This window comes from Schistocerca americana, chromosome 2, assembly GCF_021461395.2.
Source record: "Schistocerca americana isolate TAMUIC-IGC-003095 chromosome 2, iqSchAmer2.1, whole genome shotgun sequence".
Taxonomy (NCBI): domain Eukaryota; kingdom Metazoa; phylum Arthropoda; class Insecta; order Orthoptera; family Acrididae; genus Schistocerca; species Schistocerca americana.
The window spans coordinates 892,902,113-892,918,636 of NC_060120.1; the positions used below are offsets into that span (position 1 = coordinate 892,902,113).

The 16,524-nt window shown below is 42.5% G+C and overlaps 1 protein-coding gene across 5 annotated transcripts in view; it reads left to right on the top strand.

The window, feature by feature from the left end:
• The window catches only part of LOC124595846 (serine/threonine-protein phosphatase 2B catalytic subunit 2-like), a 773,882-nt gene that overhangs the window by 288,534 nt on the left and 468,824 nt on the right, over window positions 1-16,524 (top strand). For all 5 annotated transcript variants that reach the window (XM_047134749.1, XM_047134751.1, XM_047134750.1 and 2 more), the window contains exon 2: window positions 6,351-6,554. In XM_047134749.1, coding sequence (XP_046990705.1) covers window positions 6,351-6,554 — 204 coding nt within the window. The remainder of the gene's footprint in view (window positions 1-6,350; window positions 6,555-16,524) is intronic.

The following is a 16,524-nucleotide window of genomic DNA, read 5'->3' on the forward strand; positions in this document are numbered from 1 at the left end:
TTTGCCTTCTATAGTCAGTTGAATAGCGCCTAAGAGTATGATGAAACTTACCAGTCACTACTTTCAAGAGCTCTCTTCTTTGACGTTTAAACCTTGTAATTTGCCCTCTCATTCTGTACCGCTCCTACAGGTGCAGCACTATCGCTTGTTGATTCACGGACATTATGAACATAAAACCTCTTACTCACTCCACTATTCAGTTATTCGCTCTCTGGGGTTAAGCGGCTACAGTGAGGCGGAGCGAATGACAAATAACCATTGCCCGCCAAGTTACAAATATGTGTATTCAGAAAGATTATCGTGCAAGTGTGCTTTTTGTTCGTTAAAATGAGAGGTCAAGTTTGTAATGTTTCCTTGTAGGTAGCGTTGCGACGCCTGGTACCAAAATTGGCCTGTACGCGATGCCGTAGAAAGCTGTGTGTGATAGTAAGAACACAAAACTTCGTTTACATGCCCCATAAATAAACGTTTCCTCCAGCACCACTATCTCCCACAATGTTAATCTTTATTTCAACACGTCATTACGAAGAAAAGATATATATTAACTTCAGCCCTCCAGAATGTCATTTTGAAAGCCAACCAAGCATGGATCTGTTTGGTTATTGCGTATTTCCTAAGTATTACCGTTACGAAGGGAGTAGGTTGGGTTCCAGACGGACGGTTAGTCAGATATCGGCGGTTAGTGCTGAAAGAATGTTCTCTTCGAACAGAGACACAAGGCTGGAGATACAAACGGATAAACGGCTTCCGATTCTCAGTCCGTTCATCATGATATAACTTTCCTACTCTTACCGGTGGTTACATCTAGTGAATGGTTTGCGTGGATCGGCTCAGTCTTTCCAACGAGTGTTCTTTCGTAATGTCGGTTTGGTTGGAAAATTCGTAGTCACTTTTTTTTCAGGTGGTCGTTACTGATTCCACCTTGTTCCAGAATTAATCAACTATCAGAAGTTCACAGTATGCGGACAGTTTTGATGTTTCGCTGTGAGTTTGAAAAAGATTTCAGTTCGTTTGTTTTGGATGGCCATCTTCGACAGCAGCTCTTCTCCATTCTAAACATACTGCAAATAAAAAAAATCAATACTTGAGTTTTGATGTATTTGTAAAGTAGACTGGTAAATGCTACGAAGTTTTAGAATCCAACCGCTACTGACAACGGAAGAAAAAATCGTTTACAACAAAACGTGAAAAGAGGCAAAGGGCACCATCACTACTAGTGATGCTTCAGCAATAAAGCGAAACGATGTGGTAAAACAATTCTCTACTAATCTGTGCACTTAGGACGGAAATAGCAAACAAAGACTTCAGTTATTATCAGATCTCTGGCATACATCGCAGCTCAAGGAGATATATTGTAAATTGTAGTTTTTACTTTTTGTTTTAAAATCAATTCTACCAGGTCATAGAATGGCACACATCTTATGTACTTTGTACTTGTTTAGGGGGGACAGTTATATATCTTAGTTGGTGTGGTGGATGCGTAAAGAAAACATATCGTTCTAAATGAATAGAATCATTTCGATTCGTGTTGGCATTTACTTGACTGTTAATGATTTTAATATCCCTTCTCCCAGTTAGTGAGTTATAAGTTTCGAAATAACAACAAACCGACAGCTTCAAATTTTTTGTTTAAAAAATGGGTAAATTCTGTTAAGGCAGTTATCGGATCATTCTCAGAGCGTTTTCCAAGGAATTTGCAAATATAATTTCGAAACTTTTGCTTCACAATAAGTTTCTTGATACTGTTCATATACGCATTTGAACTACCTGACGCTCATGGTTTCTCTACTCATCGCTTAGGAACGCGTAGTTCCAAAAGCATCATCAGTAATGTCCTTGAATTTGGGCCAGAGTTTCTTTCGAGGTAGAAAATGTGATCGGAAGAATAACAGTACAAGTGAAAATATGTCAAACGTATGCTCTGTATCACCGTTCAGCTCTTAGACGACAAAAGGTTCACTGCATTCGAAGAGCGCCCGCACAATCGTCGATGTAATTTATTCTGGTGATCAGAAGAAAACAAAATGAACCAAATAAAACTTGAAAGTTTATGTTTGAAAATAAAGAGTGAGCTCAGTTGTTCATCACCCGCATACTTGTATGTTCAGTTGATCTCAGTCTGCACTACAGATTCATATAGACTTCAGTGTCAGTGTCGGTCCTTTGTTTACACACGTTATGTGTTCGATACTCCAGTTTGTATGACGGCAATTACGTAGAAACTAGTTGCATGTGCACGTGGACATTAGAGTAGATGGATTCGTGCCATTATGTCTTGCTTTCCGTTGTAGACAGCAGAATGACAATAGTTTGACTGCATGACTTCGCGGTACGTACACTTTGGTACATCAGTACATGTAGAAGAAAACTGTCTCTCGTGGCCGGCCGGGGTGACGGCGCGGTTTTACGCGCTTCAGTCTAGAACTGCGCGACCGCTACGGTCGCAGGTTCGAATCCTGCCACGGCCATGGATGTGTGTGATGTCCTTAGGTTAGTTAGGTTTAAGTAGTTCTAAGTTCTAGGGGACTGATGACCTCAGATGTTAAGTCCCATAGTGCTTAGAGCCATTTGAACAATTTTGTCTCTCGTGGTAAAGCAAAAGGTAGCTAAAAATTAGTGTCTCTTATACTTCTGTCTCCATGGTGCTGGAGAGAGGAAGAACATTTACACTTGCTTGATTCGACGGAATGTAATGGCGAGGATATAACGTATTGCCCTATCTTTATGTTACAGGAGTGTAAGCATTGTACCGAAGACGCAAAAGAATGCAGTTTATTTAGCACTACCAGTTTTCCGAAATTTTAGTCTACAATTGTAAGCTACGTGAAAAAAGAAAGAATATCAAGGAAGTAATAATTTTCTGGAAATGGTTCGAATTTCCTATTTTTGTGACTGTCCAGGAATTCGGCTTAATATCATATCTGGTAAGTGATGACGTGGTCTGGACTGTACGCTTGCCTAGCACTTCCAGTCTTAGCGAACACAGCAACGCCCAAACATCGGGAGAACTTGCGGCGGAGTAGCTTCGAGGTACAACTTGGATTGTAGTTGGAAACTGTAACTGACTAAGGCAGCCCCTCTAAACCAGCAGCTTTTAGTATTACGGGAGATGGTTTGCCCTATCTAGAGTGTACATAACAGCGGCAGACAGATACATATTGAATAACAGGAGCTAATGTTTACATTAACATTAACTTCGTAAAAACGGACACAGGCGTGCGTGTCACTCTGTCAGTAGTGTTGTCCGTCCACTGGCTGTTGAAAAGTGGCGCAATCCTTAGGTGGGATAACCACAGGCAGCAGCGTTATCTGTTTGTCCCTTCCGCTTCCCGTTTATGTGGTTAGCTGAAACTGCTTTGTTTTTAATTCTGACCTAGTCTGGCTTGGAAAGTAAGGCATTTCCAGCGATGAAATTTGTTGGCCTCAAAATAACCAAAGAATAGATCTGTGCAATCTTCAACCCTCTTTCTACATTGGTTATAAGTAGTCTGTGCCACCCAGCTGATGGTAGCTTTGTATTTTATTAGACGGCTGTGTGTACTATACCCCACGTGGCACGCCCTTCACGAGTTCACTAAAATAACTTCCTGTTACCCTGTGCCCTATCATTTAACTTACATTTTTGCGCCGCGCAGTAAGTTATTGTGCCGTTATAAAAGGTACAATACGAGCTCTGTAAAGAAGAACAGAAATTATTCAATTGTTATGTTGGAGGGGCTTCTTCTAACAATTGAAAGTTTGGTAATAAGTCCACGTATGTCATACTAAATTGAACACAGTACTAGTACAGTGTACGTAATTCACAGTTCCTTCAGCTTCATACAGTAAATCAGTTTATTGGTTCGCTTTTTAGGTCCAGAATCAAGACTACCCTTTCGACTGTTGCTGCCCATCCCATTTCATTCTCCATTGTTCCAAGATTAAAAAAAAAAAAAAAAACTGTTTAAAGCTCTAGCACAACTTTACCATTTGCTACTTAGACTCTGTTGATCTGTAAGTATAGTTTTTGCGTGGCTTTTCTGCAGCACAGCTTCTTGTTCATATTTCAGTCAACAATGACACGACACTTAATCCTGAAGCGTTCCTTGAACTGCGGCTTCCAAGTCCTTCACAACCGTGGCGCACGTGCGAAATTGACGGGCATCTCCGTATTCTGACACAGTGAGGTGGCGCTGTGGTTAAGGCACTGGACTTCAATTTGGAAGAGAGGGGCGATCAAATACCCGTCTAATCATCCAGATTTAGTTTTCCCGTCGTTTCCCTATGTGGATTAAGGTGATTCAAAAATGGTTCAAATGGCTCTGAGCACTATGGGACTTAACTTCGAAGGTCATCAGTCCCCTAGAACTTAGAACTACTTAAACCTAACTAACCTAAGGACATCACAAACATCCATGCCCGAGGCAGGATTCGAACCTGCGACCGTAGCAGTCGCGCGGTTCCAGACTGTAGCGCCTTTAACCGCTTGGCCACCACGGCCGGCTATTAAGGTGATTACCGGAATGGCTCCTTCCACAAAGTCTGGCTCAAATCTGAAACAAATCAATAAACAATATTTGGTGCAGTGCTGCGCGTCCGGTGTGGACAGCAAACCGCGCCGCTCTGCGCAACAGCGAACAAGTTTCGCTCGGCTCTGTTTGGACATCGTTGCGCTGCCAAGAACACTCTGGTGCATTCGGCGTTGCTCTGCGCCGCACGTTCCCGTCGCGTTCGATGTGTCGCGGCTTAATGCATGCTTATTTGCGAAAACTGATGTATCTCCAGTTTCCACTTACAGTATTCCGAATTACAGTATTCAAAAGACGAAAACACATGAGCTGCCTTAGAGTTCGCACTTGTTCTTAGGTTGCAGTATGTACTGGCAGAATGTAATATCGAAAGCACTGTAGTGTTGGAGTTGTATTCTGACGCACTAGGCGAACGTGAGTGGTGAGAAAGGTATCAGCCTCGTGCAAGTAGCCATCTTGTCTGGAAATTAAGAACAAGCTGGGGACCTCACCCGAAACAGCTAAGGAAAATTACAAAAAAAAGTCTTTTTTGGGAAGTTAAAAATCTGTGAAAAAATATAGCAGCCAATCTGTAATTTATACATTTACAAATAGCTTTATCTACTTCTACACGCATTTATATCTTCATCAGTACCGCATTTTTATCCATTTTGAACGTTGCAGCTGCCTTTTATTCTAGCGGGTGATCAAAAAGTCAGTATAAATTTGAAAATTTAATAAACCATGGAATAATGTAGACAGAGAGGTAAAAATTGACACACATGCTTGGAATAACGTGGAGTTTTATTAGAACAAAAAAGTTCACAAAATGTCCGACAGATGGCGCTCGACAGCAAAACATCAGTGCTACCGTGACGGGTGAGAGGTACGCCCATATGTTACAGAATCGCATCATACCCAGTCTGGCTGATAAACACCTGCTGGAACGTACGATGTTAATGCAGGATGGTGCTCCACCCCATATTGCTAGACGCGTGTAAGATCTCTTGCGCGTGTCGTTTGGTGATGATCGTGTGCTCAGCCGCCACTTACGTCATGCTTGGCCTCCCATGTCCCCAGACCTCAGTCCGTGCGAGTATTGGCTTTGGGGTTACCTGAAGTCGCAAGTGTATCGTGATCGACCGACATCTCTAGGGATGCTGAAAGACAACATCCGACGCCAATGCCTCACCATAACTCCGGACATGCATTACAGTGCTGTTCACAACATTATTCCTCGACTACAGCTATTGTTGTGGAATTGTGGTGGAAATATTGAGCACTTCCTGTAAAGAACATCATCTATGCTTTGTCTTACTTTGTTATGCTAATTATTGCTATTCTGATCAGATGAAGCGCCATCTGTCGGACGTTTTTTGAACTTTTGTATTTTTTTGGTTCTACTAAAACCCTATGCCATTCCAAGCATGTGTGTCAATTTGCACCTGTCTATCTACATTATTCCTTGATTTATTCAGTTTTCAAATTTATACTGACTTTTTGATCACCCGGTATATCCTTATTCTGTTGCAGTATAAAAGGCAGCCGTTAACGACTAAAATTCGACACAAACGTAGTGTTGATGTATTACGCCAATTCAAGATGGGTGAAAACCTACAACACTCTTGTCATGTATAAAAAGTAAATGGTTGTCTATTTTTGCAAGCAATTTAACCCACTGTTAAGGAACTCAACCACCATTATAATGGATAAATGATTGTTAGGAGGTAATATATCATCATTTGGTGTTAAAATAAGTTGCAGAAGGCCCAGGACACTTTGTCTTGGAGAGACGCGGTGCTGAGCGGGTCGCGCGCTCTGTCGGTGCCAGAAGTGACGGGATGTTGGCTGGTGGTGTTTTAGGTGTGCCGTTCCCGCCCAGCCGCAAGCTGACAACGGCGGAGGTGTTCGACACGAGGACGGGCAAGCCGCGGCCCGACGTTCTGAAGCAGCACTTCATCCTCGAGGGCCGGATAGACGAGGCGGCCGCGCTACGCATCATCAACGATGGCGCCACGCTACTGCGCTCCGAGAAGACCATGATCGACATCGAGGCACCCGTCACAGGTCAGTCTCTTCACGTCACAACACTCCATTTCCTCTGCCACTCGCGTCAGCCGGGAGTGCACGTATTGTCACGTTTCACAGTCACTGTTGCACCTTAAAAAATCTGAGTACCAGGTGAAAAAAAAACATTTTTAAGCGGAGAAAGACGAGTGGGAGTAATTGTTTTCAAAATATACCGGTACCTTGTAAACTTGCCGATATACCCACATTTTTATCTCTTTTCTCGAAACAGTTCAATTCTGTGTCTATAGTAAAAGTTCAGATTATGTGGAAGTGAAGACGAGGGAATGAAATCCGTTAATAGTCTTCGATCTAGATACACAAACCTCGAGTATTTTTACTATACCAACATGGTTTGATGTTCGTTCCCGGCGGGAGTAGCCGAGCGGTTCTAGGCGCTACAGTCTGGAACCGCGCGACCGCAACGGTCGCAGGTTCCAATCCTGCCTCGGGCATGGATGCGTGTGATGTCCTTAGGTTAGTTAGATTTAAGTAGTTCTAAGTTCTAGGGGACTGATGACCTCAGAAGTTAACTCCCATAGTGCTCAGAGCCATTTTTTTCTTCTGAACCTGGAGATGTTACTCAGTTCTCTGATATAAAACCTAGGTTATTGCACGGTCGAATTCCTGCTCTTAATAAGGACTTCGAGCAAGTCTCTGAATGATGGAGATTGTGCTCTGATGGGCACTGGTGTCTCTGCCGCCTTGTTCAGATAAGAGGACTGTGTTAAAGGAGAGAGATGAGGCACAGTGTACGCTGATAAGACAGAGGATATTTGAAATATCTGCATTTGTCTGCATGCAGAGGATAGCTCTGAATGTGATGGTGAATTATGTTCAAAAAGTCGGACACCACAGATCTAACGAACACAGGCATTCATGACCAGTTCTAGGCGCTGTGAACTTCTCTGAGAAAGACATTGCAGGTTAATATCATTGTAATCAATAATCGGAAAGCCGGCCAAAGTGGCCGTGCGGTTGTAGGCGCTGCAGTCTGGAACCGCGAGACCGCTACGGTCGCAGGTTCGAATCCTGCCTCGGGCATGGATGTGTGTGATGTCCTTAAGTTAGTTAGGTTTAACTAGTTCTAAGTTCTAGGGGACTAATGACCTCAGAAGTTGAGTCCCATAGTGCTCAGAGCCATTTGAGCTAATAATTAGAAGTATATGTGTTAAAGTTTTTTGTTAGGTCCAGAGAGAAGAGCTTTTCATATTTTTGTAAGGCATGGAGATACGCTGATGTCTTCTTTCACATTGCAGTTACTTGTTCACTTCAATTTAAATTTTCATTTATTACTACTTCTAGGTTCTTCGCTGAGGCAGAGCAGTTGATATTTGACCCATTTGGGGTTAAATATGGTAGAGATTCCCTGGGTAATGAGCTTAGAATAACCAACCAGTACTGCTTGGATTTTGGATGGGTTGAGCTTTAACCCTATATCCTGCGCCCATTTTTGGTAGTGCTCACAGGTCGGTGTTGAGATTCTCGATCGCTTTCTTCAGGCTTATTGGTTTTTCACTTAGATTCGGCTGGGGATCATCAGCGTACATAGGGTATTTGCAGTGGGACGAAAGTGATGATACATCATAGGCATACATTAAAAAGAACATAGGACCTAATGCCGAACTCTGAAGGCCGTCTGATACTACCTACCATTGTGACTTTGTGTGACAGGACGCATTTGTGTCTTCACGTCATCCAAGAGCGAAAACATTGCACTGTACTTGGGGAAAAATTTAAGCTGCTAACTTCGACTGAGTTTCGAAGTTGACGTTGTCAAAGGCATTCCTGAACTCAAAGAAGCACGTTATAGCCGCCTCTTGCCCATCCTTGGCAAGCTGCAGGTCATTGGTTACCTTTAGTAAGGCTGGTGACGCGCTGCAATGTTGACGGGAACGTGATTCGTATTCGTGCAGTAGATTGTTTGTAGTTAAATAAATTGTTAGCTGGTCGTGTCCTATATTTTCTGAGGGCTTGGACAGAACAGGACAAATGCAAATAGGTCGGTAATCAGAGGGTACTGCGACAACTTCCTTTATAGGTAGTGGCTTAACTAATCTGTTTTTCCAGGCCTCAGGTAAAGCACTGATGGTTAAGAGTGCCTGAAGATACACTACTGGCCATTCAAATTGCTACACCACGAAGATGACGTGCTACAGACGCGAAATTTAACCGACAGGAAGAAGATGATGTGACATGCAAATGATAAGCTTTTCAAGCGTTCACACAAGGTTGGCGGCGGTGGCGACACCTACAACGTGCTGACATGAGGAAAGTTCCCAACCGATTTCTCATACACAAACAGCAGTTGACCGGCGTTGCCTGGTGAAACGTTGTTGTGATGCCTTTTGTAAGGAGGAGAAATGCGTACCATCACGTTTCCGACTTTGATAAAGGTCGGATTGTAGCCGTGCTGAATCCCAACGGCCTAATATCACTAGCAATCGAGATGACAGGCATCTTATCCGCATGGCTGTAACAGATCGTGCAGCCACGTCTCTATGCCTGAGTCAACAGATGGGGCCGTTAGCAAGACAACAACCATCTGCACGAACAGTTCGACGACTTTCGCAGCAGCATGGACTATCAGCTCGGAGACGGTGGCTGCGGTTACCCTTGACGCTGCATCACAGACAGGAGCGCCTGCGATGGTGTACTTAACGACGAACCTGGGTGCACGAATGGAAAAACGTCATTTTTTTTTTTTTTCGGATGAATCCAGCTTCTGTTTACAGCATCATGATGGTCTCATCCTGTTTGGCGACATCGCGGTGGACGCACATTGGAAGCATGTATTCGTCATTGTCATACTGGCGTATCACCCGGCGTAATGGTATGGGGTGCCATTGGTTACACGTCTCGGTCACCTCTTGTTCGCATTGACAGCACTTTGAACAGTGGACGTTACATTTCGCACGTGTTATCACGCGTGGCTCTGACCTTCATTCGATCCCTGCGAAACCCTACATTTCATCAGTATAATGCACGACCGCATGTTGCAGGTCCTGTACGGGCCTTTCTGGATACAGAAAATTTTCGACTGCTGCCCTGGCCAGCACATTCTCCAGATCCCTCACCAACTGAAAACGTCTGGTCAATGGTTGCCGAGCAACTGGCTCGTCACAATACGCCAGCCACTAGTCTTGATGAACTGTGGTATCGTGTTGAAGCTGTATGGGCAGCTGTACCTGTTCACGCCATCCAAGCTCTGTTTGACTCAATGGCCAGGCGTATCAAGGCCGTTATTACGGCCAGAGGTGGTTGTTCTGGGGGCTGATTTCTCAGAATCTATGTACACAAATTCCGTGAAAATGTAATCACATGTCAGTTCTGGTATAATATATTTGTCCAATGAATACCCGTTTATCATCTACATTTCTTCTTGGTGTAGCAATTTTAATGGCCGGTAGTGTATGTTATAGTGGGCAATAGTGTGTCAGTAATAAGTATCATTTGGACTGTGATACAATAGTGTCCAGTAGATGCTGATTTGATACGCATGACGGCTGTTTTGACTGTTTCACAAGTAACTTGCTTTACACGGAATTTTTCGTGGTTACAGTCGTTCACCACCATGAAGTACTCTCCGTTCCGTTTGCGGTTCTGTTATGGTTGCAGGAAATGTCTAGTAGTGGTTCATTTCTTCATTTGGGATAATGGGATCAGCTGCATCTGTTTCTTTGCCGATCCAAGACGACACAGGTTTTTGCATACGACAGTCTATCTATTTGAGGTGATGGTTAATGTATGGGCATGCTTGATGTTCTTGTCACAGCTTGACTGACCCTGTTCTGCCTCTGCTTGGAAGCAATATGATTTTCAGGCATGGGGTGCAGTTCGTATGCCTGGTGTGCAGCGTCTCTAAGAGTCATGAACTGCTTTAATTCTCCATTTAGCCAAGATACAGATTTCCTTCATACTCTTCCCGTCGTTAGGGGAGCGTATATTTTCACATAGTTAGAGTAAGTTTGTTAGCAAATCCATGAAGTTTTACCCAAGAGGGGAGTAGAAGCCGTCCCCCAAACTGTTTCTTGCTCCTCAATTTTGAAAGTTCAGATAAATTAATGCTTTTAAAGTCTCGGTGTGTAGTCAGCTGTGGTTTCTTTCTAGACATTCTAGCAAGTACTTAATGAGAAACATGGCATTAGGTATTGATTTTAATATTCGCAATGGGCCTTATTTTGCATTTTCATACATTTTTAGTAACTGATGATAATAGCCGGACTGTAGTTATAAAGAAAGAAATGTTACGTAGCGATCTAGACTGTTGCATTCATAAAATATTCATGATCGCAATTAACTGAGCGCAGGACGCGGATCCTTGTTTGTGTATTAATCTTTTTTTCGGATTATTAGGCGTACGAACATCTTTATTTCGATAGGTTCCTTAATTATGCTATTCCAGAAGCTTGTAGTTTGCAGCGCACCACTGTTTCAGTCCTATTTCGTTTCATGATTGTGTTGGTGCCGTGGATGCAGCTGGTAGTTTTAGTGGGAAAATGGTGAGAGGGGGGGGGGGGATAGGGCCGCGTCCCTGGTATTTCTTTGCAACTTTCCTCAACAGTTCTGATACTGTGCCCTCACGTAAGACATAACACATTCATATGGAAAGATATATATACCTGTCATTCGGAGACGTAGATCGTCTTCGTGATGTTAAAGTAATGTTAAAGACGACGTCTTGTATTTGCTGACGGGAGCGAAATACACTGGATGTCATGTTTCCGTAGGAATCTTTCGATCTTCGCGGAGATAGGTAAAAGATTAATCGCTGTTCTTTTTGCTTCTCTTCCAACCTCTCCCAGAGGCATTGTAACTTCTTACTCCAACGCATAATGATGGAATCACTCGCATACATACCTTTTGATTCTGTTATGGTCTCCAGCGCTAAAAAAAGAGTTGCGTTCTTCGAAGCGTGTTGCAGTCTGGCAAGGAGACCACACAGTAATCCGACTACTGTAATTTTATTTTTTCGTGGTATGTGAAGTTCAGAACGCAAAAGTCAATCCCTCCAAAGCAGTTCGACATATCGTTCAAAAATTCTCGATAAATTTGGCTTCGATGTTTTCCGAGCGTGCTTAATATCCCAAAGTAAGTTCAATTTCTTCGACAGGCTGCGTGACTCTGTGGTAGAATGCTTGCATACCACAGAAGAGCTCTGGATTCGATTCTCAGGCGTTGCAAATTTCTGAATAAAGTTGCATGTTCTGTGAGAATTTTCGCGAAGAGTCGATACATAAAGACGTAAAAAATCAGTAGGCTCGATAGTGGTAATCGCTGATTCGAGTCCTATTTCGTTCGTTACTTACCTCGTCTTTTTTTATTTTTGTCTTTAGAATACCTACGTCATTTAATATAGAATTCATCAAATACATGCTAATTAACACATACACACGAACTATCATTTGCACAAAAAGCTGCGTGTCTTCTCATTTCTAATTACATGCCCTACACGCTAGTTTTCATTGCAAATTTAACATCATAACTACCGGTATTTTTAAAAAGACCATTAATAAAGATGGTTTAAATTTAATGTTTTCGTCCTTAAGTATTTCACACTTCACAGAAATGCTTGTGGAACGTGCAGCATTGTTTAAAAACCTACCATGGCCAGGACCCGAGCACAGGCTACCCACATGGCAGGGGAGCGTTCTACCACAAAGCCACGCAGTCAGTCGAAGAATTGATCTTGCTGTAGGGTATTGAAGATACTCGTAAAATTTCAAAGTTGATTGTGTCGAGTATTAACGAGAGTGCATCGAACTGCTACGGAATGTCGATATTTGATTTATGAACTTCATGTAATTTACGTATATTTGCACAAAGATGAATCGTATTATCAATAGTTGCTACAATCTTCACACCACTACTCAGTATTTTTATATTTGACAAGTGACGTGAAGATCGTATCAGCTGTTGAATACACGTTACGTCTTTGTGCAGCTCTTACTCATTTTCCATCGTTCTGTGCAGTTATCGTCGATCAAATAAAATGTGTTTGTAGCAGTACAGTGTCTGTAGTCATCCCTCTTCGCTGAACATAAACAGTGTAGTGGAAAAACGTAATTTCAAAAGGAAAAGGAACAGCTAGATTAGATCGTTTCCAGTCTTGCATTCAGTGGACGCCGCATTTAAGTGGTGCGAATGTTAACTGTAGTAGTATACTGAAAGTTAATGGGCGTCTTCCGCTAAAGCGTTACGTGGAAAAACTAGATCGGGGCAAGTCGCGCTGCATTAGTGATTCAGCTGTCAGCTCGTGATACCATCGATAGCGATGGAAACACACAATTAACGAATTGCCGTAACATGTAATATTCATTACCCCTCCCTCCCGTCTCAAGTTTCTGTTACTTATTTTTTTGTTTGGTGGGGAATAGGCCGTGTAATGACAGTCCAGATTCCGTACTTGGCTTCATATTGCTAGAGGTAAGAACTAGAGCAGTAACGGGTAGTTTGTCATCGCTGGAACGTGATTCCCATTACAAACAGCTGTCGTCTGTTTCATGCAAGCAATACAGCCGTTTTCAGAGCCACGGAATAGTTACAAAATGTACTTTGAAATTGATCTGTGGTAGAGATGCTCCATTTTACGTTACGGAACTTTCTCATCCCTTACTAATATGGTATTATCCTGCAGAAGGTTTCTGTTAAGTGTGAAGCTGCACCTTGGCTCAAATGGCTTTAAGCACTATGGGGCTTAACATCTGAGGTCATCAGTTCGCTAGACTTGGAACTACTTCAGCCTAACTAACCTAAGGACATCTCACACATCCATGTTGGATGGAGTTCCACACTAAAATTAATGTGCGTCTGTAACTGGCTGCGAGAATCAGAATGTGATCGAGTGAATAGAGGGAAAGAATCAGCTGCACTCCTCTATTCAATCCGTATCGTGACTCTTGGGTGTCAATGCAACAAGTACAGCTCCAGCAAAAGCTGCGTTCGTCTTATCTTTGCTAAACACTAGAGGTCTTCGCGATTTCCTTATTTATTGTGTTGATAATAACGTATAAATTGCAGAATGTTGATAACGGCAATTCGTAATTGTGCGAGGTGAAGCATATACGTCTACAGATAGTGCGTGATGGTAGAGCAGTGAAAAGAGCTCTCACATAATGAGCTTTATTGCCGAAATTAGATCCAATTGTATTCTTTTAATTTCCTCTGCTAATAAGAATACTACAAATAAATCCAGTGCTGAATTATTTGCTTTAGTTAGAATTTGTTATTCAACTGCGTAACATGTGTTGTTTCCTGGTGAACGAATGTTGATCATGACACTGCACTCTACCTGCTCCATTGACGCTTCACGTCGCTCGGAGAGGCATTCATCAACAGTGTGAACACCACCCGCAAGATTATTATGTCTTGGGTGGAGACCCAGTCCGGTGTACAGTACTGCACCTGACGAACATAGCACATACTACGCGAAGAATAATGAATTAACCATGCCCCTATATTGTTGAATGTGGATCATATATTTTGTGGTTGTATACGAAACTGTTTCCTTGTAAACGACGTAAACAATTCAGATGTCCACTCACGATATGGATACATTGGATACAATGGCAAAAACAAAACAAAAAACTGACTTTATTGAGCTTGGCCACATTGAACCTGGTATCAGTGTGCATGTGACAGTTCATTACCAAAATACACGTGTACAGCAAAGTAGATAAAGTCGAGAATTATCATACCTCAAGAAGGAACCTGAAACACCTCTCTCTGGACAGGAACGTGTAGAGGATCAGTGGCTCATGTTTAGAAAAATAGTTGACGAAGGACTGGATGTGTAATACGTAGTAGAGCAGTTCGTGATGGGAAGGACCTTCCATGGTATATTGTCGCGGTAAAGAAACGCCTACCTGTACATATTATCTGTGAAACAAAGCATGGGGATATAGAGTCTCTGAATGAAACGCGCTTGGCTGTTCAAAGGACATTGCTTGCAACCTTAAACGACTACCGCAGCAAGGTGTTATCAAAGGGTCGCTGACAAAACCCAAAGAGAAGTTTGCCATAGGTAAACGGCTGTCAGTGGACGCGAAGTTAATATACAGACACACATAAAAGAATATCAGCCGAAATTTAGGGTAGCAAAGCAAGTGACACACAACTGCGAGAGTGAGTGATAGAGGCATCAGTGTCAGTGACGCTCAGAAACAAACGAAATCGCTAAAACTGCAAGAGGGTCGATGGAATGTGTCACATGCTATACAAAATTAGCAGCTGCGTTAGCCTCTGAGTTTACTATAGTATGGCGTGGATTCCTTGAACAAACAGGTCATACCAGTCTGCAAGAAGGGTAGCAAAAGTGATTCAAAAAACTGCCATCGAATATCATTGACATACATCTATTGTAGAATCTTACAGGATATTCTAAGCTCAAACGTAATGAATATGTCCAACAGCCTCCCCTGTGCCACCCAGAACGGGTTCCGTAAATATTGATCGCGCGAAACGCATCTCGAGTTTACTCACATGACTTTCTGTAAGCCACGAATCAAGCAGTCGGACGGGTGCAGTGTTTCTTGACTTTACGAAAATCATTAGATTCAGTACTGCACTAACGCAGCAACGCTTATTATCGAAAATACAATCATATGGGGTATCAAACGAAATATGACTGGATTAAGGATTTCTTGCTAGGGACGAAGTACATTAACCTTGGGCGGAGGCTCCTAGACCGATCTAGAAGTAACTTGCAGCATGCTCCAGGGAAGTGTGTTGGCGCGTTTTCTGTCCATATTGTACATTACTGACCTTTCAGACGATGTAAAAGGTAACCTCGTATGTTTTGCAGATTATGCAGTTATGTACAGTGAATTACTATCAGAAAAATACTGCACAATTATCCTCAAGTTTTGGTAAGATTGATAACTGTGGCAAATGTTAGCTGCTTGCTTTATATTTTCAGAAGTGTAAAATTATGGACGTTACATAAATGCAAAAATTGGTGTAACTGCAATATCCATGAGTCGCAGTTGAAGTAAGTCAATTCATACAAAAGCTTAACGTAATAATCTGTATATAATAATCTGTATATAATAATCTGTATATAATAATCTGTATATAATAATCTGTATATAATAATCTGTATATAATAATCTGTATATAATAATCTGTATATAATAATCTGTATATAATAATCTGTATATAATAATTTGTATGAATATGACACGGAATGACAAAGTGCGCTCAATAGCTAATGGCAGACTTCGGTTCGCTGTAAGGTACTGGGACAATGCAGCGTACAAAGCGGACTTACTGCAAAACGCTTTACGATTACAAAGCGCTTTACGATTACAAAGCGCTTTACGATTACAAAACGCTTTGAGACCCATCCCAGAATATTTTGAAGTGTAATGGCTCAAACTGGACAAACGGAGGTTATTCAGCGTATACAATTAGGGAGCAGTATGGTCGTAGGTCTATTTGACCTAAGGAGTAGTGCCAAGGATATTTTGAGAAAACCTGAGCTCTCAGGTTCTTGAAGATATTTCGAGGAAGCCTATTACCAAAATTTCAGGAATCATTATTTAAGTCAGGACCGTGAAGACAAGATTAGACTAATTATGAGGCAGCTCACTCGGCTAGCCGCGCGGGGTAACGCTCCCCGGCACGAATCCTCCCGGCAGACTAGTGTCGAGGTCCGGTATGCCGGCCAGCCTGTGGATGGTTTTTAAGGCGGTTTTCCATCTTCCTCGGCGAATGCGGGCTGGTTCCCCTTATTTCGCCTCAGTTACACTATGTCGGCGACTGCTGTGCAAACACTGTCTCCCCGTACGCGTCCACCATAATTACTCTACCACACCCATCCCAGTGCCGACGACGTCTGACAGCGCTTAATTTCGGTGATCTCACGGGAACCGGTGTATCCACTGCGGCAAGGCCGTTGCCACATAAGTAAAATGTTAGCGTAGAAAAATTTTGTGGATGAAGTTCTGGAATTTTTGAACAGACCTCGTAC